Here is a 21,493-nt window from a genome sequence, read left to right as displayed (position 1 = left end):
GGCAGGTGGTGGTGGCTCCCTAGAACCCCTGTGGTCCCACAGCCCTGCCCTGGAGCAGGACCCTTGGGGCCGGGGCTGTGCTCCCTCACCCGCTGGCGTGTGAACCAGCTGCTCCAAACGGAAACTCTGAGCTCAGCGCTGGCACCTGCCCAAAAGCCCGTGGGAACCTCAGCCCTGTGCTGCCCCTGCAGCACAGGGCTGCAATGTGAACTTGCCTGGCACAGGGCACCCGCCAGGCATGTTCCCCTCCCTGGGGAGCAGGGCAGGGGCACAGTGCCACAGCCCCCTCCCCGTGCACCCCCAGTGAAGTCCTGCACAAGCAATTCAAGCCTTTCCTCTTTTATTGAGGCTCAAACCAAAGCCACAGGTGACAGATGGGAGGAAAAGCTCAGCCGCCGGCAGTGGGATGAGACCGAGGCCCTGGCACAGAGCAGGGTCTCAGCCAATGCTGGGGGCCAGGTGCTGCAGAGCTGCTGCTCCCTGGGCAGTGGGGAGCAGGGCTGGGTGCAGCAGCTGGCCCAAGGAATGTCTGGTCCCTTACTGCACACCCTCCATCATCTTCAGGAACTCTGCAAGAGAGGGGCAGCCTGAGCTCACGGCCCTGCCCTGGTGCACAGCACAGGCACCCGGCCAGGGCTGCTGCTCACCATCAAAGTCGATGCGGCCATCATTGTTCTTGTCTGAGTCCTTCATCATGTCCTCTATGTCCTCGTCGGTGACAGGCTCCCCGGTGGCCCTCAGGATCTCACCCAGCTCCTCAATGTCGATGAACCCATCAGCATTCCTGAAGGAGGGTGAGGGTGGGATGTGACCTTGCTCACCCCTGCAGGCAGGACAGGCCACTTCACCCCCACCACTCACCGGTCGAAGATGCGGAAGCAGTTGGCTAACTCCTCCTCAGATTTGCCCTTGGCATCCTCTTTCATCTGGCGCACCATCATCACCAAGAACTCCTCAAAGTCGATGGTACCGCTGCCTGCGGGGAGGAAGCTGAGCACAGGTCAGGCTGCCCACCCAGTGCCCAGTGCTCACCCCTGTCACCCGCCACCAAGGGCTGCTCACCATCCTCGTCCACCTCTTCAATGATGGCGTCCAACTCTTCTTTGGTGGGGTTCTGGCCCAGCATCCTCATCACTGTCCCCAACTCCTTGGTGCTGATATCTCCACCGCCATCAGCATCAAACATGTCGAAGGCGGCTTTGAACTCTGTGGAGAGGGAAGTCAGGGCCAGACAGTGGGGCAGAGCTGGGCCCCAAGCCATGGCCATGTCTGGCCCCTCTCCCCACTGCCCCTGCACTCACCCGCAATCATCTCCTCGCTGAGGTAGGCGCGGGCTTCTGCCTGCTGGTCCGTCTGCAAGACAAAGGAGAAGGGCTCATCATGGCCACCCACATCAGGCCAGAGACTCCTTGCACAGTGCGGCCCGACAGCACAGGGCTGTGGGGAGAGCCTTTGCCCTGCTGCAGAGCGATGCTGTGCTGGGGCAAGCCACAGCCCTCAGCAATCCCTACAGTTACAGTGCCTCCTGGGCATCCATGAGCATGGGGGGCTGCAGGGAGCCGCCTACCCAGGCCCCCCACCATGTGGGGGGCTCCATGGTGCAGGGGCCATGGAGCAGCCTTGGCATCCTAGGCATGCAACGCTATTTTTGGAATCTCCTCAGCTCCCCTTGTAGGGATCATTGGAGCTGGAGCCGTGGCACCTGTCGGCCCCGATCGAGTTTCTGCTGGAGGCGCAGGCTGGCCGTGGAGCCGGTGGTGACACCGTGTCGTATGACCCAGTGCTCGGCTTTCAGCCACCCCCTGCCACTGCCACCTCTGCACGGCCCCGAGCTCCGGACAAGGCTGAGTCCCCAGGAACATGGTGCCCCCCAGGCATGTCCTGGGGGGACCTTGCACCTCCCCAACGCCTTCCTGCCCTCATTGCCACGGTCAGCCCAGCCCTGGAGACTCTCTCCCCGCTGCCCTCCGCGGAGGCACCTCTGCAGCCCAGATCCCCTGGAGCATGCAGTGCCTGGTGCCTCCTGCCCAATCAGGTCTCATCCTGGCATGCAGCACAAGGCACACAACACACAGGGGCTCTTACCATTTTGGGAATTTACTGTGCTTCCCAGCCCCAGAGAATCACCAGCTCCTGCAGCAGGAACTCCCAGAAGCACCGTGGTACCCCTGGCACCCCAATTTGTAGCGTCTGCTCTGTGGGCTGTGCCCCCAGCTGCTGCCCCTCAGCCCCCACAGCCTATCAGCACCCTGGCAGCACCCGGCCCCGCTCACTGGCAACTGGCGCCTTTACCTAATTTAGCCAAAGCTTTATTGGCCAAGGGCTGGGATTAACGTAGGGCTGAGGCTGGGATGGAAATTCAAGCCCTCCAGGAGGGACACTGGAGCTGTGGCAGGAGGGAGGCTCTGCCCACCCCCATAGCACCTCCCGACCAGGGAAACTCAGCAACGAGGGGGTTAAAAATAGCCCTGGATCTGTCAGCATCACCCAGGCAAGGGGGTCAGGGTCCCCCCTGCACCCGGGGGGCACAGAACATTGCCCACTGTCCCCCAGACCTGCAGTCCTGCCTGGGACAGGCTCTCAGCATGAACCTGGGCTTCCCTGGAGCAGAGTCCTTTCCCTGCACCCCCGTTTTCTGCTCTGGGGGCCCAAGGTAGAGCTATGCTGCAGCCCCCTGCCCCTGGTGAGAAAAGGGTCCCCAGTGGGACCTGGGGCACAAAGTCCCTGGAGGGTTTTGGAAAATAAGCCCTGCAGTTTAGAGTCCCCAGCACCATTGGCACCTGGGTCCGGAAAAGGCTCTGTCTTTCCGTGCTTCAGGGGAGTGGGAATTATGCCCGGTGCCTCTTGGAAGGTTCAGCCCTCACACCTGCAGTCCGTGCCAGCCACTGCTGCCAGGGGCTGGTGGCTCTGGGAATGCACTGGCCAAGTGGCCCGTGCCCTGCGGTGCTCTGGGCCTCAGGGATGCAGTGGGGTCAGGTTGATGGATCCCTGTCCCGTAAGCTCCCAGTGACAGGGACACACAGGGGTTCTCTGGCTCGTGGTTTTGCCAGGACCCTCATTTCCCAGGTGAGACCTGGGGACTGCACAAGCCCAGCCCTTCATGCACTGCACCCTGCCCAGGGGAGGGCAGGGGTCTCGTCTGACCGGTGGGGTGCAGGGTGCTGGAGCAGCATGCAACGGGCAAGCAGGGCAGAGTGATGGCAGCAGCTGGGCTGCTTCCTCGATATTAATAGACATTCCCAAGGAAGTGGTGAGGAGTGAGCGGGTAGGCACTAAAAAAGGCCAGGCGAGTGCCGAGGGTGAAGCCTGGTCACAGGGCGTGTGGCGAGGCTACCTGGGGCCAGGGCAGCGGGTGCCAGGGTGGCCAGGGGGACGTCCCTCTGGGCTGCAGCCCAGTGAAATCGGGAGCCTGCATCTGGGGTACCAGGATACACGGGTGTCGGGGTACCAGGATGTCAGGATACTGGGGTGCCAGGCTATTGGGGTACCAGGGTATGAGGTATCAAGACCCTGGGGGCCCACAGTGCTGGGCACCTCAGTGCGGGCTCCTGTGGCCCCAGGGTGGGTACCAGGGGCTCGGTCCGACCAGGACATCTCGGACAGGGGACAGCGGCAGCAGCCGGTGCGGCAGCGGGCAGGGGCTGTGGGCAGCGCCGGGCTGAGCCCTGACTCTGACCCGATCGTGCCGGGAGATGCCGGAGTGGCCTATCCCGATCCCGATCGTGCCGAACGGTGCCGGGAGGAGCCGACTCCGATCCCGATCCCGCCGGGCGGTGCCGCAGGGACCGATCCCGATCCTGGCCGTGCCGGGCGGTGCCGGCTCCGCCGCCCCGATCCGGGTTCCCGGCGGAGGCGGAGCCGCGCAGGGAGGATCCCGGGACGAGCCGTGGCGGAGCGGCCATCGCTCGGCACCGCCTGGCTCGGCCCGGTCCGGCCCGGGGCAGCGCGAGCGGAGCGGTGCGGGGGCAGCAGCGGGGGGTGCCCCGGGGCCGGGCTGTCCCCGCGCGGGGCCGTGCCGCGGTGGGCAGCCCCCGGTCCCCCCGTGTCGGGGAGCCGGCCCGGACCCCCGGGCAGCGATGGCCGCTCGCATCCTGCACCGGCTGCGGCACGCGCTGGCCGGAGAGGGCGGCCGGGAGGAGCCGGCGGGAGGCGGCGGCGAGACTGAGGACTGCCCGGAGAGCTCGGAGCTGGAGGACGACACCGAGGGGCTGTCGACGCGCCTCAGCGGCACCCTGAGCTTCACCAGCCACGAGGACGAGGAGGAGGACGAGGAGGAGGAGGAGGAGGAGGACGGAGCTAGCGAGGAGCTGGAGGAGCCGCCGCAGGCGCAGGGAGCGGCAGCAGGCACAGAGGACGGAGGCAAGTGCTGGGGCGGTGAGCTGGGGGGACTGGGGTGACCCCGCTCCCCAGGGCAGCAGCACCCCGGGGGGACCCGTGCGATGGTGGGGTCCGGCAGTCCGGAGGTGTCGGGGGGCTGGCAGAGCCCTGTCCCCACGCTGGGCAATGACACCCCTCTCCCGGCACAGAGTGGGGCCCCGCGGCGGAGCGCCCCGGCGGCAGCCTGCTGACCCGGCAGCTGCAGGAGCTGTGGCGGAGGTCGCGGGGCAGCCTGGTACCGCAGCGGCTGCTCTTCGAGGTCACCAGCGCCAGCGTGGTCAGCGAGCGCTCCTCCAAGTACGTGGTGAGTGAGCCCGGCATGGCTGGGCAGGCACTGGCTGGGTGTGGGTTTGGCTCTCCTCCGGGCCAGGGGTCCCATGGGGCTGGTGCTTATTTCTCTCTCTTTCCCCTTGCTGCTTGGATGGTGTTGGTGGCTCAGATGAGCCTCAGGTAACTATCTCTGGTGGGTGCTGTGGCTGTGGCAGCCCAGCCCACTCCCTCCTGCCCGGGCAACCCCCCCCGGCCCTTCTGTGGCCGCACACCCAGCTCTGCCAGCTCCCCCAGGAGCAGCGTGCCCGTGGCACTGCCTGACACCTGGCTCCCCCACAGCTCTACACCATCTACCTGATCCGCACCGGCCAGTTTGACAAGGCTCCTGCCACCATCGCCCGGCGCTACTCAGACTTCGAGCAGCTGAACCGCCGCCTGCGCTGCCGCTTCGGCTGTGACATGGCCGGCGTTGCCTTCCCCAGGAAGAGGCTGCGCCGGAACTTCACCGCTGAGACCATTGCCAAGCGGAGCCGAGCCTTCGAGCAGTTCCTGTCCCATTTGCACTCCATTGACGAGATCCGCCGCTCCCCGGAGTTCCTCGAGTTCTTCTTCCTGCCGGACCTGCGGGCCGCACAGCGCCTCACCTGCACCGGCATGTACCGCGAGGCCCTGGCCACCTGGGCCAATGCCTACCGGCTGCAGGACCGGCTGGGGGTCTGCAGCTCCGGCCGCTTCCTCCTGACGTTGGCCGGGCTGGCCGTGTGCCACCAGGAGCTGGACCAGCTCGGCGAGGCCCACAGCTGCTGTGAGCAGGCACTGCAGCTGCTGGAGGCCCAGGGCAGCCACCCGCTGCTGGGGCCCTTCCTGCAGGCCCACATCCACCTGGCCTGGAAGGTGGGCAAGGACAAGCGGCGCTCGGAGGCCCGGCTGCAGGACCTGCGGGAGGCTGGGCTGCCCCTGCAGCAGCAGCCCTCCCTGAAGGAGTGCCTGATCAAGGAGCCTCTGGAGTGAAGCAGCCTGTGCCTCCATGGGCAGGAGGGCAGGGGCTGCAGGGGACTCGCAGCCATGGTGGCGGGGAGCAGGGCGCTGCCGTGAATGGGGATGTGGCAGGGGGGCAGTGCCACACTCCCATGGCAGCATGGCCCGTGCCTGGAGCTGCCTCCTAAATGCACTTTCTCTGTGGTTAGTCTGTCCGGTGGGACTGGGGGCTCACAGGGGTTCACGGAGGTCCACCACCCACAGTGACATTGCTGGAGCCACTCCCCCTCTGTGGGGGATCCTGGAGTGGCTGGGACTTTAGCTGGGACATACTGGCACCGCACAAGGGAACGGGAAGGCTTCTGGCAGGGTTTGGGGCTCTTGCCGGGAACTTCCCATAAAACTTATATAATAAAAAGGACTTTATTAAATAAAGTCTTGGCAGGAAGAAGACCAAAGTGCTTGCTGTGTCTGTTCCACCCCATGCCCCCAGGGCATCATCAGTGGGAGGCCTCAAGCCTCCACATGGAGGTGGGAGCTGCCTCATCCCATTTCCCTGGCTCCCAGCTGGCCCCAGGCCTGAGCCCAGCCCTGGGGAGGAGCCCAAGGGCAAGCAGAAGCAGCAACTGAGGCACCAGGGCACAGGAGCAGGGCAGGAGAAGCGAGAAAGGGAAGCAACGTGTGCCACAGCAGCACACGTGGCACAGGTTCCCCTCCTGTGACTCAGCTTGCGGTAGGGGCAGAGCTGGTCCCCCATTACCCCACTGCTGCCTGCCCTTGGGCAAGCACAGTCACAGATCCAAGGGGACAAACTCTAGGGACAGAGTCCAGCTCTTCACCCAACAGCTTTATTTTAAGGTGGCTGATGGCAGCATGTGGTTACACACTGTGCAGCAGCCAGTTGGTCACACTGATGCTCTGTGGGTCACCGTCTGTCGCAGACACCTCTGGCACTTGGACTCCACACTGGGCTGGATCCAGCCCAGTCTCCTTCCTGCTGCTGTCCAGATCCTGTCTTGATTCCAGGGTCCTTCGCTTGGTATGCTTGAGCCCCAGCTTGTGGGGGCTCCTCAGCTAGAGCTTGCTCTGGTTTGGTCTCTGTTCCACCCTGATGACTCCTTCTTGCGCACAGGTGACAGCCAGGACCCCGTCCCTGCGCCACAGCCGTCCCTGCACCAGGCCCCGGCACCCGCCTGCACAGAGGAGCTGTCAGAGTGCAGCCACCACCCCCAGGATGGGTAGGGTAGGAGAAGTGAGAAGGGGAAGCAACGTGTGCCAGAGTAGCGCCTTCCCCTCCCGCATCCCAGCCTGCTGCAGGGACTGGCTGGCCTTGGCCTTGTGGTTCCCCAGGGGACACAGCAAGGACTCACCAGCCCAGGGGCTCTCGCACTCATAGAGCATCCAGTGGTCAGCTCGGAAGGGCGCGTGGAACCACATGGAATGGTCGAGGGACACCATGAACTTGATGTGGTACTGCCGGTGCGGGAGCAGGGCCGTGCCCAGGAAAGCGTAGTCGGAGATGTAGGCGGCCACACAGCAGTGCACCTTCATGTCCGTCTCCCCTGCAGAGCAACCAGCACTGCCCGTCCGTGGGTGCCCATGGGACACATCTGGGGCACAGAGCTCCACTGCCCCAGGGACAGCTGCAGGCCAAGCACAGCTGAGATTCTTCCAGACCAGCTCCCCTTGCCCCCTAGCACAGTTCAGGGCATCACCTCACGCTCCTCACCCACACCTGCATTGCAGCCTTGAAATGCCCAGGCTTCCCCCCAGGCTGGGGCGCAGGCAGCACCCAAATCACAGCCCTCCCAGCCCATTCTGTCGTGACAGTGCTCCATAGTGTGAGGTGGAGTCTGAGCCCTCGGCCCAGGAGGCACTTGGACCTTCCCAGAGGGACCCACCTATGTAGCCTCGTGCTCGCACCCAGAAGAGCTGCTTTGGCTCCTGTGGCTCTGAGCTGAATATATCTGGTGGGTTCACGGGTTTAATATCAATCGGCACATCTTCGGCTTGGATCTTGTTGAGATGTCTCCTGTATCTCTCAGCCAGGTTAGGATTCCTGCAGCCCAGCATGGAGAAACGAGGCTAATGCCAGGCAGGCAGAGGCATGTCCTGCTAGCAGCAGCTCCAGCCCACAGACCCAGGGGCACATAGAGAGAGGAGGGGCACGGCTCCTGTCCTGTCCTGCCCCTCTGCTCCCCTCCCAGGCATGTTTGGAAACTCCTCAGGCAGCCACCACAATCCTCCTCCACACCTCCCTCTGTACCAGCCGCAAAGAAGGGCGTCCCCAATATGCCCCTTCCTCCCCACTTACTGCAGGAACTTCTGGATGAGCTCCTCCTGTGTCAGCAGCTCCTCGGGGAGTGGCACGGTGGGCATGGTGAACTGGTGCTGCACTGGGCTCCCCTGGGAGAGCTGGAAGGAGGCCTGGCAGGTGAAGATCGGCTTTCCGTGCTGGATGGCCTTCACGGAGCGAACGGAGAAGCTCTTCCCCGTACGAGTCCTCTCCACCTCGTACAGCACCGGCACCTTGGGGTCCCCTGGGACAGCACAGCGACATTCTGCCGCCGGGCCACGGAAGGGACCTGCCCTGCAGGGGCCGAGCCCGGCGGTGCCACCCGCACCCTCCCTGCCGGGATGGGGCCGGGATGGGGCGCCTGCTCACCCTGCGGGCTCCCCCAGCCTCCGGACCACCGCCCGGCCCCGGCGCCCCCCGAGCCGCGGATCCGCACCTGCCCGCACGAAGTAGCAGTGCAGCGAGTGCACCTGCTCGTCGCGGCTCACGGCGCGGGCGGCCGCCACCAGCGCCTGCCCCACGATCTGCCCGCCGAAGAGGCGCTGCGTGGCGGGCACCCAGTGGTGCCGGCCCCTGCGGGGAGAAGGCGGCGGTGAGCGGCGGCGGCAGCGTGTGGAGAGGCCGCCCCGGTCCCGCCGGCCCGGCGCCCCCGCGCAGCGCACCTGAAGAGGTCGACCTCCAGCCGCTCCAAGTTCAGCACGCTGGTGATCAGCACGCTGCGCAGGTCCCCGGGAGGCGGCGGCGGCCGCCCCGACCCCGCGCCGGCCCCGCCGGTGCCGCCCGGAGCCTCCATCGCCCCCGAGACCGGCGGCCCCGACGGCGGCAACTTCCGCCCGCCCACGCGGCGCGCACCGCCAGATGATTGGATGGCAGAGCTGTCAGTCAGAGGGCGAGGCAGGATGCTCTGTGCTGGTTGGCTCGCCTCCTGTCAATCCGGAGAGAACGGCGCTGAATGGCCACGATCAGGGCGTGGGCGGTGCCCCAGGGTTTAACGGCGGCGGATGGTCGGGGCGGGGCCGATCCCGGGAACGCGGGGGGACCGAGGGGGTCCCGCTGCGGAATTGGGCGCCCGGTTCCGCTGCTTCCGAGACTTCAGGGAGCGCTTCCGCGCCTACAAGCTGGAGGATGTGCACTGGGTGAGCCAGGACTGCCACCGCCGCTACCAACTGCCCTGCCGGCGCATCCTGGCCGTGCTGCCGGAGCATGGGGGGCGCGTGGAGGGAGCTGTGCTGTGCAGGCGCTGGCAGCGGCGGTACCGGCACCCCTCATCCCCCTGGAGGCAGCTCCCTGGGGCGTGCTGGGGGCTCGGCGGGCAGCGGGCCCGAGAGCAGGGAGGAGAGAGTCCATCGCTCAGCCTCGAGCTGACCAGCCTGCTGCTGCACAGCAACGGGGAGCAGCTGAAGGAGCGCAGCTCCGCGCTGGCGGCAACCTGGGCTCGGCCACCGGGGGAGGCAGCCGGGCAGGAACCGGTGCCGGAGGGCCGGACACACCGAGGAGCGGTGCGCTCCCGCTGCGATGCGCGGCGGCCGCTCCGGGCGGCGCCCGAGCGCTCCTGTCCCGCCGCGGCGGGCGGGGTCGGGTCCTACCGCGGTGATGACGCTCCGCGCGGTGACTGGCGGAGTGGGACACGGACCGGAGCGCGCTGCAATGTCCCTGCCGGTAGCGGCGGCCCCGGCGGGACCCGCACTGCCGGCCCAAGTCGCGCTGGTGATGGCGCAGCCCCCACCCTGTTCCACCTCTGCAAGCGGCTGCAGCAGCTGGGCTTGGAGCACCACACCGAGCACTTGGCCTTGACGGCCACCAGGAAAGCCGTAGGTGCGGGCATCGAGGGAGCTGTTCGCCTTCCTGAGGGACCTCGTCACGCCGGACTTGCTGCCTCAGCTCCACCTTCACTCGGTGATGGGATCTGGGTTGCGCACAGGGAGGGCAGCTGAGGGGAGAGCAGTGGCTGCTTCATGCAGCTGGAGGTTGTCATCCCGGGGTTAAGCCAGGTTTTCAGTAGTGGGTTCTCTCTGGAGAGATGCATCACCACCTTGGCCCAGCACTATGAAGAGTGTGTTTCTAAGAGCCCTCCTGATGCTGTGACGTGCCCTGCTCCCCATCCTGATCTCTGTGCTGCTCAGGCAGCTCCCCAAAGCTTGCCTCTTGCCCCTCTGGTGTGCCAGGGTGACACATCCCAGAGCTCCAGCCAGGCTTCCCCTGCTGTGGCAGAAGCTCAGCAGCAGCTCTTGTCAGCCTCTCTTGCAGCTGTCAGGAGTCCTGTGATTATTCTCCAGAGTCTACCAGCAGTTCCCCAGCTCCTTGAGGCTCTTCAGTGTCAGCCTGAAACATCCCAGTTTCTCCTCCAGGGTGAACCCACAACCCCTCAGTCCCTGTTATATCCTTTGTCTCCTACAGTAAAACTGGGGGCCACAGAAACCCCAGCAGGGAGGAGATTAACCAAAGGACTGAAGAAGGCATCAAACAGTCTTTGAGTGACATTTGCACAGAGCCTGCTGCCAGTCTGTGCCTAAGTGAGCTGGCTGTGGTTCAGAAGTCCACCCAGCTCATTGGCACCAGGAAGGACACACTGACTGTACGGATCCTGGAGGATGCCCACAGGGTGGACCTGAAAGGCCTGAGCAGTGCACTTGCCACTTCAGCCAGGCCTTCCAGCTGCCCTGCTGGCACATCTTGGCTGTGCTGGATTCAAACAGGAGGCCCTCGCAGCCAGAGATGCTCAGTAGACCGTGGGAGAGGGGATGCAATGCCCATCAGGCCGGGCAAGACAGTGCTGATGGCCTCTTGGAGGTCCTGAAGAGCTTCTGGAACAAATCTTTGTATAAATCCCAGGTGATGTCCTTCCTTATGGCGGAGATCAGAGGTGAAGCTCTAGCACTGAGCAGTGTCTGAGCTGGGTGCTCCCGCCGTGTCCTGGCTTTCACCTTCATTCCCCTCAGGCTGCCACTTCCTTGGCATGGAAGGGACAGTTTAGGTCCTTGATCTGCTGAATGGGCATCACCTCTTTCACAGGGCAGCAGAGGAACTGGATTGGGAGCTCCTGATCCCATGGGAAGGGTAACAGCCACTGACCTGGCTAACAGCTGTGGCTGGGAGCCAGCTGTGGGTGGTGTGGCGTGGGAGGTACTGGTATAATAGAATCATAGAATATGCTGAGTTGGAAGGGACCCATCAGGATCATTGAGTCCAACTCCCGGCCCTGCACAGGACACCCCAAGAGTCACACCATGTGCCTGACACCATTGTCCAAATGCTTCTTGAACTCAGACAGGCTTGGTTCTGTGACCACTTCCCTGGGGAGCCTATTCCAATGCTCAACAACCCTCTGGGTGAAAAGCCTTTTGCTAAAATCCAACCTAAACCTCCCTTTACTCAGCTCCATGTTGTTTCATTGAGTCCTGTCACTGGTCATGAGAGTGAAGAGGTCGGTACTTGCCCCTCTGCTTCCCTTCATGAGAATGTTGAAGACCACAATGAGGTCTCCCCTCAATCCCCACTTCTCCAGGCTGAAAAAACCAAGTTCCTTCAACCACTTCTCATAAGGCTTCCTCTCCAGACCCTTCACCATCCTTGTGGCCCTCCTTTGGATGCTCTCTAATAGCTTAGTGTCTTTTTTATATTGTGGTGCCCAAAACTGCAGACAGGATTCGAGGTGAGGCTGCACCAGTGAATATTAGAGCAAGACAAGTAGAGCAGGACGGTCACCTCCTTTGAGTAGCTGGCAATGCTTTGCCTTAGGCACCCCAGGACACAGTTGGCCCTCCTGTGTGCCAGGGCACTGTTGACTCATATTCAAATTGACATCAACCAGGACCCCCAGGTCCTTTCCCAGAGCGCTGCTCTCCAGCCTCTTGTTTCCCAGTCTATACACACAACCAGGGTTGCCCCATCCCACGTGCAGAATCGGGCACTTGCCCTTGTTAAACTTCATATAGTTGGTGATTGCCCATCTCTGATTTGTCGAGGTCTCTCTGCAGGGCTTCTCTGCCCTGGAGGGAGTCAACAGCTCCTCCCAATTTGCTGTCATTGGCAAATTTACTTAGTATTCCTTCCAATCCTGTGTCCAGGGCATTAATGATGTTGAAGAGAACTGGGCCAAGGATGGAGCCCTGCAGAACCCCACTAGTGACCAGATACCAACCTGATGTCAATCACTACAAGTGTTTATACCTGACCTGTGAACAAGTTGCTCACCCATCACATAATACAGTTATCCAGCTGTGGGCTGGACATCTTGTCCAGAAGAATCCTGTGAGAGACAGTATCAAAAGCTTTGCTGATGTCCAAAAAGACTACGTCTGCTGGCTTTCCTAGGTGAACTAGGTGAATTACCCTGTTGTTGAAGGGAATCAGGTTCAACAAGCAGGACTTCCCCCTCCTGAAGTCATGTTGGCTGTGACCAATGTCAAAAACACCTTGTGCTCCAGGTGTTTTTTGATACTTCCCAGAATAATCTTTTCTATGATTTTACCAGGTACTGAAGTGAGGCTGACAAGCCTGTAGTTTCTGGGGTCCTCCTTCTTGCCCTTCTTAAAAATCGGGACAACGTTCACCAGCTTCCAGTCAGCTGAGACCTCTCCAGATTTCCAGGACTGCTCAAAAATCATCGAGAGAGGCTTTGCAATGACATCAGCTAGTTCTTTGAGGATTCTCAGATGAATCCCATCAGGCCCCATAATAACATGTGACAAAATTATTTCATCTGTGGCCAGCACCCACAGGTCCTTGCACCATCCAGCTGTGGGGTGTTGTGCAACAAAGCCAATAAATCAGCCTTGTGCTGTTTGGGAGCTGTGTCTGTCCCTGTGCCAGCTGCAGATGCCCCTCCCTGGCCAGGGGATGGGGTGCCAGGCATCAGGCAGTGCTGCTTGGTGGTCGTGTGCCACCGCAGTGCCCTGGGTGGTGGGAAGTGGCAGTTCCTGAGGGTGGCAATCCCACTGCGCTGCAGCCCCACTTTGGAGAAGGGGAGTGGTTTATCTGGTTTCAGCAGCTGCTCTCAATTCCTCAAGAAAGAGGAACCCACCCCCGTGTGCAGGGGTCACTGCCGGGCAGATAACGCCGGGGGAGGTGGGGAGCAAAGGCTACACGGCTGGGGGAGGGAAAACAGCCCAGAGAGCAAATGCCTGGCCCATGGCTGCTGCTCTGGGGTGGGTGAGCTCCCTGGCCCTCTTGCAGTCAGGGCAGCTCCAGCAGCTTCCAGCTTGTTGGTGGGACATGGCAGGGAATGTCAGAGACCTCGCTCCCAGTTGCATGGTTTGGTCACGATCCATGTTTTCCCTGATCAGCGCTCCCTTCATTAACACTTTGGTGTTGATGGAGTCGGCCGTCACTGCGGGCTGGGGATTTCCTTTGAGACAGAGTTTTGTAACATGATCTGATATTATCGAGTCTCTGACTAAATATAGCATCGTGTTTCCTAAAACACCTTTCTGTAAGCTTAGAGCTGCTTGTTTCTCCCCTTGGCCATGCTGTGGAAGAGGCCTGGAAGGCTCTGCCAGCCCCCTCGCCGTCTCTCCGGCACCTCTGGGTACCCCTCTGGTTTTTGGAGGGCTCTTCCCCACCTTGCCTGTTGCTCTGCACAACTCCTACCCTGCCTTCCCTCTCCAGCCCAGCACAGGCACTGCTGGATCCTGGCTGCCATCCCCACCAGCCAGTGGATGAGGAGTCTGGCTGAGGGCACAGAGCCAAGGAGTGCTGGGCTCCACTCCCCAGGCAGGGAGGCGGGATGGCTGGGCCCTGCACAGGGTCACCGTGACTGGCTCTGTGGCCACTGGCTCTGTGGCCACAGGCACGTGCCCAAGCGACGGCTGCTGCCAGCGCTGCTCTCTGGGTGCTCCGGCGTCCGCCCCCGTCCCCCTCCTAGCTGAGCACACAGGAAATAACTCATCGCTCTCCGGGTAAACATATTTCCCAAGAGTGAAACTGCCCAGCCAGGATGAGCGTCTGGCTGTAATTTACCTCCACGTGAGTGCCCTCCCACGCTCCACCCACCCCAGCGCTTACTCTGATCCACCAAGGCAATCCCAGCATCATTCCAGAGCTACCGACAAGTCCCGAGCCCCATAGGGCCGTGTGTGGCCTGTGCTCCTTTCCTTGCTGCCGGGGGAACTGCTCCCACAAGTGGCTGCTGAAGTACGGGAGGTCTCAGCGCCCCAAGCCTCCTTTGACAGACTCTTGTCTGGAAGTGCTTTATTGCTCTCTCTGAACCACATCAGCTCCCTGCCCACACTTTGGCCCTGCAGCACCGTCCCTGTGTGGAAAATCCCAACACCATGCTGCCTGTTCTCATGTTGGCCCTTTGGCAGCACATACCAGGGCAAGGGGGCAACAAAGGGCATGGATCCTACCAGGCAGCCATCACTGGGGGCCTGCTGGCAGTGGGGGCAGCCCAGCCATGCCCTCAACACCTCACTCATGTTGGCAGAAGTTCTTGAGCAGTTGGGGCAGGTCCAGGCCCTCGATAGCCAGGCGGTGCACGATGTGCTTCTGGATGACCAGCCGGCACAGCGTCTGCAGGGAGGGAACTGGAAGAGAACAGAGAGAGCAGCTGAGCTGGGCGAGTCAGTGGTGAGGCTAAGCACAGAGGGGTGTAGGAGCTGGCCTGGGCCTCCTCAGAGGCACTGGAGTTAAGGGCAGTGGTGGGGTGACTTTGTTCTGCAGCATCATCCTGCCCCAGGCTTGAGCCAGCTGTGCAGGACCTGGTGCCAGGCTGCTCCCCCAGGGCTGGGAGCTTAAGGGCCCCAGGCAGCAAAGCTCTTCCCATTAATAGGAAGAAGGCTGGGAAACAGTTATGCTCCCAAGCTGTGCATGACCGTGGCTTGTTTGCATTTCTTTCTCTGGCGGCTTCCCTGCAGTTCCCTTACATCCCACTCCCTTGGTCTGCTTCCACTGGCACCAGCACCAGGCTGGCAGGTGGGTACCAACTGGCCAGGGCTGCGCTGCCTGCAGAGACAGTGCCCACTGTGCCTTTGGGACAGACCACCATCAGCCATTGCCGGGGTGCTTGCCCAGGCTCTGCCTGGCTCCTGCTCCTGTGACACAACACCCTGTGGGATTCCTCCTCCCAGAGCCTCAGGTGGCTCCGCAGCATAGGTGCCGTCTACTGTGGTCAACACTCTCCTCAGGTGTTAAACCATGGAGAATCTCAGTCTTGGGACAGAAGCAGCTGTCCTTGGCACAAAGAGGGAAGCAGTGGCTCCCTGTGGTGGGAGCAGCTGGTACCCTGGTGCTTGCTCTCATTCTTGCTCAGTCTCACCTGATCCTCAGCATCTGCTGATTTTTCCAGAGCTAATTAGCCCTCGTTAGCCTGGCCCCTCCCATCCAGCCAAGGGACGCAGGATAATGCCCAGGCTCTGCCTGGCATCACGGGGTTTCTGCCCAGGGAACGCCATGTCCCTGGCACCCAGCAGATGCGGAGGTGCAGTGTGTCATACTGGGGTGGGCGGTGGGCGTAGGTGGGTGTTTTGGTGCCAGGGCAGGACGTTGGTTGACTGCGGCTGCCACGTGGTGTGGGTAAGACTGGGCTCGGCGAAGCTTCACAGCCCTGGGGCAGCTCCAAACACCCACCCCCATTGCCTGACTCAGGAAGGGTGGCCAGCAGGGCTGCTGCAGGGGGGGGGTCTCCCCTTGGCCCCAGCGCAGCCCCCATGGCAGAGATTTCAACAGGAGCCACGGGCTCTCCTGTGCCCTGCACCCCATGTCCCTCTGACCAGAGTCACACTCTGACATTCCCACTCTTGGGGACTATGGGGTGACCCCACCAGAGCCCCCCCCCCGCTCCTGGCCAACGCAGCACATGCCGCAGGGATGGGGGCAGGTACCTACAGCCATAATCCACTGGGATAACCCGGACGCTCTTGGTGGAGGCGAAGACATCAACGACGGCGTAGAGCGGGCGGGTGGTGGGCAGGCCCCTGGCGCTCGGCCCCATGTCCTCGCCGTTGATGATGATGTGCATGTCGGCGGTGCCGTCGGGCTGCGGTGCGTACAGCACCCCGATGCGGCTGCGCCGGGCGGTCGCGGGCAGCACGTTCATCTTGTACAGGTCGTCCAGGATGTGGCTGTAGCGGCCGGGCCGGCTGCGCCCCACCAGGGTGTCGCGGGGGATCCGCACCCGCTCGATCAGCAGGAAGGGCTCCCAGGGCGGGCCCCGCTCCCGCGCCTCCTCCCCATCCACCACCACGCGGTTGTGGCTCCGGGTGATGGCGAACACCCAGGTGTCCCCCATGTTGACCAGGTCCGGCAGTGAGTACTCAGGCACCACCTCCAGGCTCTGGGGGTCGTGGGCCGTCAGCCCCACGCGCAAGTGCCCGCACCAGCCCAGCTCCTTCTCCTCGATCTCCACCAGGAAGATCTGCCCAGGTGCCAGTGGCTCCTGGCTGAAGCAGAGCCCGTTGGCGAAGCTCTCCACCCGCGTGGCCAGTGTGCGTGAGGCGTCCAGGCGGACATTGGTGCCGTGGACGTGGTGGAAGCGCGCAGTGAGCCGGCACCGGGCAGCCATCACCAGCAATGCTATTTTTAGCTGTCCCTGTCACAGCTGCTGTGAGGTGGTGACAGCCTGTCCGGGAGGGACAACCAGAGGGCTCAGGGGGATCCTAGTGCTGCAGGGGAAGGAGTGGGGGGGACCCTGCAGTTGCTGGGGCGCAACCGGGCCCAATCCAGCACACAGAGACTTCACACAGTGCCTGCCCAGTGCTGCCACCTGGGCCGGGGTGCCTGGCTGTGCCTGTGATGGCCGGCAGGGACTGGTGGTGCTGGTTGTACATGGCTGTGCCCAGTGATGCCTGGCAGTGCCTGGTGGTGCTGGCTGTACCCAATAGTACCTGGTGGTGCCCAGCGGTACCAGCTATACTCAGCAGTGCTCGGTGGTGCTGGCTGTACACGGCGATGACTGGCAGTGCCTGGTGATGCCCAGCTGTACCCAGCAGTGCTGGGTGGCGCCCAGCTGTGTCCGGTGGTACCCAGCGGTACCGGCCATACCCAGCAGTGCCCGGTACCCAGCGGTGCTGGGTGACACCCGACTGTAACGGGTGGTGCCCGGTTGTGTCCACCCCGCCGCCGGCTGCTCCCGTTGTGGTGCGGGGGCTCCACCGCTCCCCCCCACCTCGCCATCCCCCGGTCCCGGTCCCGGTCCGGGGCCGCTCCCACGTGCGCGGGCGGGGGCGGGGCGGGTCCGGCCGCCCCCGGAGCACTGATTGGCCGCCGCCGGGCCCCGCCCCGCTCACGTGAGCGCCGCAGGTCATATGGGCGCGTGTCATGTGCCCGGCGGGAGCGGAGTCTGCGACCTCCGCGCCGGGAGCGGCCGCGGTCAGCGGGCACGGGGGGAGCGGGGCACACGGCACGGGGGGGCCGCCACCGGCGCCAGGGGAGCGGACCGGGCACGGGGGTCAGCCCCGCATGGGGGTCAGGCCCGGGGCAGCCGTGCCGGGGCGCTCGCGGGGCGCCGCCGCGGCCGTTCGTGGCCGGCAGCGCCCTGACCGCGCCTCCCGCCCGCCGCAGATGGGGCCGCTGCTGCTGTTGTCGTCGGTGCTGCTGCTGCTGCTGGGGCTGGGCCGGGCCGCCCCGCCGGAACACGAGGTGACGTACCTGGCCGGGCTGCCCAAGCAGCCCTCCTTCCGCCACTTCTCGGGCTACCTCTGCGCTGGGCCGGGCAAGCACCTGCACTACTGGTACGTGGGGCTGTGCCTGGCGCTGGGAGGGGATCGGCCGGCACTGGGCACTGACGGCTGCGCGTCCGCAGGTTCGTGGAGGCCCAGAGCAACCCCCAGGGCAGCCCCCTGGTGTTGTGGCTCAACGGGGGTCCCGGCTGCAGCTCCATGGAAGGCTTCCTCAAGGAGCATGGCCCCTTCCTGGTTAGTAGTCACTGCTGTCCTGTGGCTCGGGAGCACAGGGAATGACTGGATGCATGGCACGAGCCATCCTGCTGTCCCCAGCCTGGCTTAGCCCATGGGTCACTGCCTTCTGCTTCCCCAGATCCAGCCCGATGGGGTCACGCTGAAGTACAACGAGTACGCCTGGAACAAGGTACGGGCGCAGGCGCTGCCGCCCTCCGTGGCTGCCGTATGAGATGGCCCTGAGCCAGTTCCTCCTGCCCTCTCCGTGGAGCCAAACCTCCTGCTACCCCCTCGCCCAACACACCCTTTTCTCCAGTCTGCTGAGCAGCACAGGAATGTGGCCACCTCAGCACAGCCCTGGGGCGGGCTGGGCACCCATGGGTGCTGCCATGGGTGAGGCCAGCGGCCTTCGGCTTTGCTGAGCCATAGGAGGGTGTCCCCTGATCGCCGGCTCCTCTGCTGTCCTCGCAGATTGCCAACATCCTCTATCTGGAGTCTCCCGCTGGCGTCGGCTTCTCATACTCCGATGACAAGAAGTACGGCACAAATGACACAGAGGCGAGTGACTGGCGTGCTGGGAAGGCCCTGCCCCCCATCTGCCCTTTGCGTAGGGTCCAGCCTCACCACCTGACCCTGCCTCCTCCTCCTCCCTGCAGGTTGCTCACAACAACTACCTGGCACTGAAGGATTTCCTCCGCCTGTTCCCTGAGTACTCCAAGAATGATCTCTTCCTCACAGGGGAGAGCTATGGGGGGGTCTACATCCCCACGCTGGCAGAGTGGGTGATGCAGGACCCCAGTCTCAATTTGAAGGTGGGTGGCTGGGCTCTGCTGGGGAGCAGAGGGCTCAGCACGGCCTCGCCGGGGCCCTTGAGCAGCACCAGGGTGGGGACTGGCTGTGCATTCAGTGTATAGGGTCCCCTCCAGGACAGAGGGCAGGCCTAGCCCTGCGGCCTTTCATCTCCTCCTGGGGTGCTGGCAGAGGCTACTGGTGGACGTGTCCATCCCTGCTGCTGGGGAAGTGTCCTCAGGCACCCCTGACCCTCCCTGTTCCCTCTGCGGAGTAAACAGTGCCACATCTGCTTCCTGCCTGGGGCCGCTGTGCTGCAGCCACCCCGCGGGGAGCTGGAACACAACAGGGTTGTTTTCTTCTTGCCTTGCAGGGAATCGCTGTGGGAAACGGCCTCTCATCTTATGAGATCAATGACAACTCCCTGGTTTACTTTGCCTATTACCACGGGCTGCTGGGGACCGAGTAAGAGCAGGGGGAGTGCTCAGTGTGCCCTGTGTGAGCACATTGAGCTCACAGGGCTTGGGCTGGTGGGTTGGTGTTGTTGGGACAAGGGTGGCTCCCAGCCTGCCCTGGGCCAGCAGTCAGGCTGTGGAGGTTGCCCTGTGTCCCAGGCAGCTCCCAGGTGTGTATTTGTGGGGCACAGAGGGCACCAGGCCAAGCTAGGTGCCACATGGGTGCTGGACAGGGAGCTGCAGCGCAGCCGTCACGTTGGTGTTGCTGCCTGGGCAGTGTGGTCCAAGCCCTGGTCTCTGCCCACAGGCTGTGGAAGGACCTTCAGGCCTTCTGCTGCTCCGAGGGGAAGTGCAACTTCCACGACAACTCCAACCTGAACTGCACGCTCAAGGTGAGGGGATGTGGAGCCCCTGTACACGTGCCCAGCGTCAGTGTCTGTGAGCAGCACCCACCTGGCTCTGGGTGGGTCCACGGTCCCAAGAGGGTCTTGCTGAGTCCCAAACCCTTCTCGTGGCTCCTTGCAGATGGGCGAGATGATTCAGATTGTAGAGGAGTCTGGCCTCAACATCTATAACCTCTATGCCCCGTGTGACGGAGGTGTCCCCGGGAGTCTGAGGTAAGAGTGGCCTCAGGGAAAAAGGGTCTCCAGGCACCGGCTCACTTTGATCCCACTGGCAGAAGGACATGGTGGGCTGGGGAGGGGGTCCTTCTGGGACAGGTGGATGGTGTCTGGCTGCTGCCAAGGACTTGCCCAGGGAGGGCCCTGAGCCCTTGTTTCCCCAGGGCTTTCAGCCTGTCCTCGTGCTCATCCTGGCTGCAGGTATGAGGGTGATTATCTCATCACACACGACCTGGGCAACTCCTTCATCCGGATGCCTCTGAGATTCTCCTGGCGGCAGGTGAGCCGAGGTGCCCGTGCTGCTGGGCTGAGAGCAGCCTGTGCCTGGCCAGTGGTGCTGCTGTGACAATGACTCTCCTGACTCTCCCAGAACCTGTTCCGGATGCCAGTAGCCCGGAGGAAGGTCCGTATGGACCCGCCCTGCACCAACTCCACAGCCCCCAGCATGTATCTGAACTCCCCGGAGGTGCGGAAGGCTCTGCATATCTCCCCTGAGGCCCCGGAGTGGCAGGTGTGCAGGTGAGAGAGCTGTGGGCAGGCAGGGACTACCACGAGCAGGAGCAGCTGCATGATGCCAACACTTCCTCCGCAGCTTCGAGGTGAACCGCAACTACAAGCGCCTGTTCATGCAGATGAACGAGCAGTACCTGAAGCTGCTCGGGACCACGGTGCGTGCAGGGGAGCCCACGGACCCTGGGAGTGGCTCTGCCAGCCCAGCCTCCTGCCTGGCTGGGGTTGGTGTCCTGGCCAAGGGCTCACCCCCTGTCTGCTCCGCAGAAATACCGGATCCTGGTGTACAACGGGGACGTCGACATGGCCTGCAACTTCCTCGGGGATGAGTGGTTTGTGGACTCCCTGTGCCAGAAGGTAAATGGGCAGGGCACGGCCCAGACCAGGCCAGTCCCTGGCTCCAGGCTGTGTTCTGGGGCTGGTTGCGGTGGGAGCGTGGGCAGGGCTGGCCCCAGGCATTGAGGGCGCTGCCATCACTCCCAGGTGCAGGTGGCTCGACGGCCCTGGCTCTACACTGAAAATGGTGAGAACCAGATCGGGGGCTTTGTGAAGGAATTCGCCAACATCGCCTTCCTCACTGTCAAGGTAAGACTGAGGGCTTTGGGGGCCAGGGATGGGGCTGCGGGTGGGTGTGCTGGACACCAAGGCTGCGGTCAGCATGGGGTGGTGCTGGCTAGACTGTGGCAGCACCACAGCCATGCTGACTGCTGCTGCCCCTTTCCTGCAGGGAGCTGGCCACATGGTGCCCACGGACCGGCCGCTCGCTGCCTTCACCATGTTCTGCCGCTTCATTAAGAACCAGCCTTACTAGGAGCTGCGGGGGCAGCACCCGGTGTGCCGGCTGCCCTCACCACCCCACTGCCCTCACTGCCGGCACCTCGCACAGCCCAGTCCTCGCTGCTGCTCGGCTACACCACAGACCTGTCACACCTGCAGCCTTCCTCCCAGCTGGACAGGGCTGCCTGCTGTGGGTGGGGGGCATGGAATTGAATCCTGAGGGCTCTGTCCTTGATGGGAGAGGAGTCATGTGCCTGCTGCAGCTGCCTCCTCGCTTGTGGCTTCCTGTCTTGCCTCCCCCCTGTCTGCAGCAGCAGCTGCTACCCTCCCAGGCAGGGAGCAGTCCTGGCACATCCCCTTGGCCCTGCACACACGGCCTGGGCAGGCTCTGAGGAGCAGCAGTGGTGGATGGCTGGGCCCTGCTCCTTCCACCCTGCTCCCACGGAAGGAGGCTCAACCACCACAACCACAACAATCCCACTGCCAGGGCACACAGTGCTTCAGGAAGTTGCAATAAACTCTCTGACCGAGGTGGTTCTGCTCCTCCTCACACCCCTGTGCCAGCCCCTGCTTAGCTTTCCTCTGCTG

The 21,493-nt window shown here is 63.2% G+C and overlaps 6 protein-coding genes across 10 annotated transcripts; 3 read left to right on the top strand and 3 right to left on the bottom strand.

Annotated features, from left to right (window-relative positions):
• Window positions 1-362: 362 nt before the first annotated feature.
• On the bottom strand, window positions 363-3,902 carry TNNC2 (troponin C2, fast skeletal type). Its single transcript, XM_039386221.1, has 6 exons — window positions 3,732-3,902; window positions 1,302-1,353; window positions 1,063-1,206; window positions 862-976; window positions 648-784; window positions 363-569 (listed from the first exon to the last, which is right to left on the bottom strand). Exons 1-6 carry the CDS (start codon window positions 3,900-3,902, stop codon window positions 538-540), a joined length of 651 nt encoding a protein of 216 aa, XP_039242155.1. The 3' UTR covers window positions 363-537.
• On the top strand, window positions 3,882-6,083 carry SNX21 (sorting nexin family member 21). The gene is made up of 3 exons (XM_027745864.2): window positions 3,882-4,359; window positions 4,527-4,681; window positions 4,987-6,083. The coding sequence occupies exons 1-3, from the start codon at window positions 4,077-4,079 to the stop codon at window positions 5,656-5,658; spliced, it is 1,110 nt and encodes a 369-aa protein (XP_027601665.1). The 5' UTR covers window positions 3,882-4,076; the 3' UTR covers window positions 5,659-6,083.
• Window positions 6,084-6,451: 368 nt separating this feature from the next.
• Window positions 6,452-8,729, bottom strand: ACOT8 (acyl-CoA thioesterase 8). The gene is made up of 6 exons (XM_027745875.2): window positions 8,584-8,729; window positions 8,358-8,494; window positions 7,940-8,165; window positions 7,527-7,684; window positions 6,996-7,187; window positions 6,452-6,818 (listed from the first exon to the last, which is right to left on the bottom strand). The coding sequence occupies exons 1-6, from the start codon at window positions 8,712-8,714 to the stop codon at window positions 6,700-6,702; spliced, it is 963 nt and encodes a 320-aa protein (XP_027601676.1). The 5' UTR covers window positions 8,715-8,729; the 3' UTR covers window positions 6,452-6,699.
• A 318-nt stretch (window positions 8,730-9,047) lies between these two features.
• On the top strand, window positions 9,048-21,457 carry CTSA (cathepsin A). 4 transcript variants are annotated; one of them, XM_039386237.1, is made up of 15 exons: window positions 9,048-9,057; window positions 17,420-17,589; window positions 17,661-17,772; window positions 17,894-17,944; window positions 18,226-18,312; window positions 18,411-18,566; window positions 18,917-19,008; window positions 19,306-19,390; window positions 19,524-19,615; window positions 19,820-19,898; window positions 19,989-20,137; window positions 20,211-20,286; window positions 20,396-20,485; window positions 20,612-20,713; window positions 20,856-21,457. In XM_039386237.1, the coding sequence occupies exons 2-15, from the start codon at window positions 17,420-17,422 to the stop codon at window positions 20,937-20,939; spliced, it is 1,425 nt and encodes a 474-aa protein (XP_039242171.1). In that variant the 5' UTR covers window positions 9,048-9,057; the 3' UTR covers window positions 20,940-21,457. The 4 variants fall into 4 exon arrangements, with proteins under 4 accessions (XP_039242171.1, XP_039242172.1, XP_027601692.2 ...); XM_039386238.1 differs by lacking the exon at window positions 9,048-9,057 and adding an exon at window positions 17,137-17,158; XM_027745891.2 differs by lacking the exon at window positions 9,048-9,057 and adding an exon at window positions 17,163-17,227.
• On the top strand, window positions 9,865-11,128 carry LOC114001072 (zinc finger SWIM domain-containing protein 1-like). Its single transcript, XM_027745939.2, is given in 3 exon segments — window positions 9,865-10,348; window positions 10,351-10,539; window positions 10,542-11,128. Coding segments are annotated over 3 exon segments (933 nt in total). The 5' UTR covers window positions 9,865-9,876; the 3' UTR covers window positions 10,814-11,128.
• On the bottom strand, window positions 14,101-17,211 carry NEURL2 (neuralized E3 ubiquitin protein ligase 2). 2 transcript variants are annotated; one of them, XM_039386240.1, is made up of 2 exons: window positions 15,742-17,211; window positions 14,101-14,445 (listed from the first exon to the last, which is right to left on the bottom strand). In XM_039386240.1, exons 1-2 carry the CDS (start codon window positions 16,419-16,421, stop codon window positions 14,334-14,336), a joined length of 792 nt encoding a protein of 263 aa, XP_039242174.1. In that variant the 5' UTR covers window positions 16,422-17,211; the 3' UTR covers window positions 14,101-14,333. The 2 variants fall into 2 exon arrangements, with proteins under 2 accessions (XP_039242174.1, XP_027601693.1); XM_027745892.2 differs by having other exon boundaries at window positions 15,746-17,211.
• Window positions 21,458-21,493: the final 36 nt, after the last annotated feature.

The sequence above is a fragment of the Pipra filicauda genome, unplaced genomic scaffold, assembly GCF_003945595.2.
Source record: "Pipra filicauda isolate LSUMZ 115617 unplaced genomic scaffold, ASM394559v2 scaffold474_size475410_pilon, whole genome shotgun sequence".
Classification (NCBI taxonomy): Eukaryota; Metazoa; Chordata; class Aves; order Passeriformes; family Pipridae; genus Pipra; species Pipra filicauda.
This window is presented reverse-complemented; position numbering and strand designations above follow the sequence as displayed.

What these genes read in the sequence shown, in the direction of transcription:
- TNNC2 (XM_039386221.1), bottom strand. Translation starts at nt 3,902, where the DNA reads ATGGCCGCTCCGCCACGGCTCGTCCCGGGATCCTCCCTGCGCGGCTCC. An exon ending in TGAAGAGGTGGACGAGGATG is followed by an intron (nt 977 to 1,062) that starts GTGAGCAGCCCT and finishes TCCTCCCCGCAG; the next exon opens with GCAGCGGTACCATCGACTTT. An exon ending in TGGCCGCATCGACTTTGATG is followed by an intron (nt 570 to 647) that starts GTGAGCAGCAGC and finishes CCTCTCTTGCAG; the next exon opens with AGTTCCTGAAGATGATGGAG.
- SNX21 (XM_027745864.2), top strand. Translation starts at nt 4,077, where the DNA reads ATGGCCGCTCGCATCCTGCACCGGCTGCGGCACGCGCTGGCCGGAGAG. An exon ending in AGCAGGCACAGAGGACGGAG is followed by an intron (nt 4,360 to 4,526) that starts GCAAGTGCTGGG and finishes CTCCCGGCACAG; the next exon opens with AGTGGGGCCCCGCGGCGGAG. An exon ending in AGCGCTCCTCCAAGTACGTG is followed by an intron (nt 4,682 to 4,986) that starts GTGAGTGAGCCC and finishes GCTCCCCCACAG; the next exon opens with CTCTACACCATCTACCTGAT.
- ACOT8 (XM_027745875.2), bottom strand. Translation starts at nt 8,714, where the DNA reads ATGGAGGCTCCGGGCGGCACCGGCGGGGCCGGCGCGGGGTCGGGGCGG. An exon ending in CTGGAGGTCGACCTCTTCAG is followed by an intron (nt 8,495 to 8,583) that starts GTGCGCTGCGCG and finishes TTCTCCCCGCAG; the next exon opens with GGGCCGGCACCACTGGGTGC. An exon ending in CTCATCCAGAAGTTCCTGCA is followed by an intron (nt 7,685 to 7,939) that starts GTAAGTGGGGAG and finishes GCTGGGCTGCAG; the next exon opens with GAATCCTAACCTGGCTGAGA.
- NEURL2 (XM_039386240.1), bottom strand. Translation starts at nt 16,421, where the DNA reads ATGGCTGCCCGGTGCCGGCTCACTGCGCGCTTCCACCACGTCCACGGC. An exon ending in CCAGTGGATTATGGCTGTAG is followed by an intron (nt 14,446 to 15,741) that starts GTACCTGCCCCC and finishes GTTCTCTTCCAG; the next exon opens with TTCCCTCCCTGCAGACGCTG.
- CTSA (XM_039386236.1), top strand. Translation starts at nt 17,318, where the DNA reads ATGGGGGTCAGGCCCGGGGCAGCCGTGCCGGGGCGCTCGCGGGGCGCC. An exon ending in CACGGGCTGCTGGGGACCGA is followed by an intron (nt 19,009 to 19,305) that starts GTAAGAGCAGGG and finishes CTCTGCCCACAG; the next exon opens with GCTGTGGAAGGACCTTCAGG. An exon ending in TGGACTCCCTGTGCCAGAAG is followed by an intron (nt 20,486 to 20,611) that starts GTAAATGGGCAG and finishes CATCACTCCCAG; the next exon opens with GTGCAGGTGGCTCGACGGCC.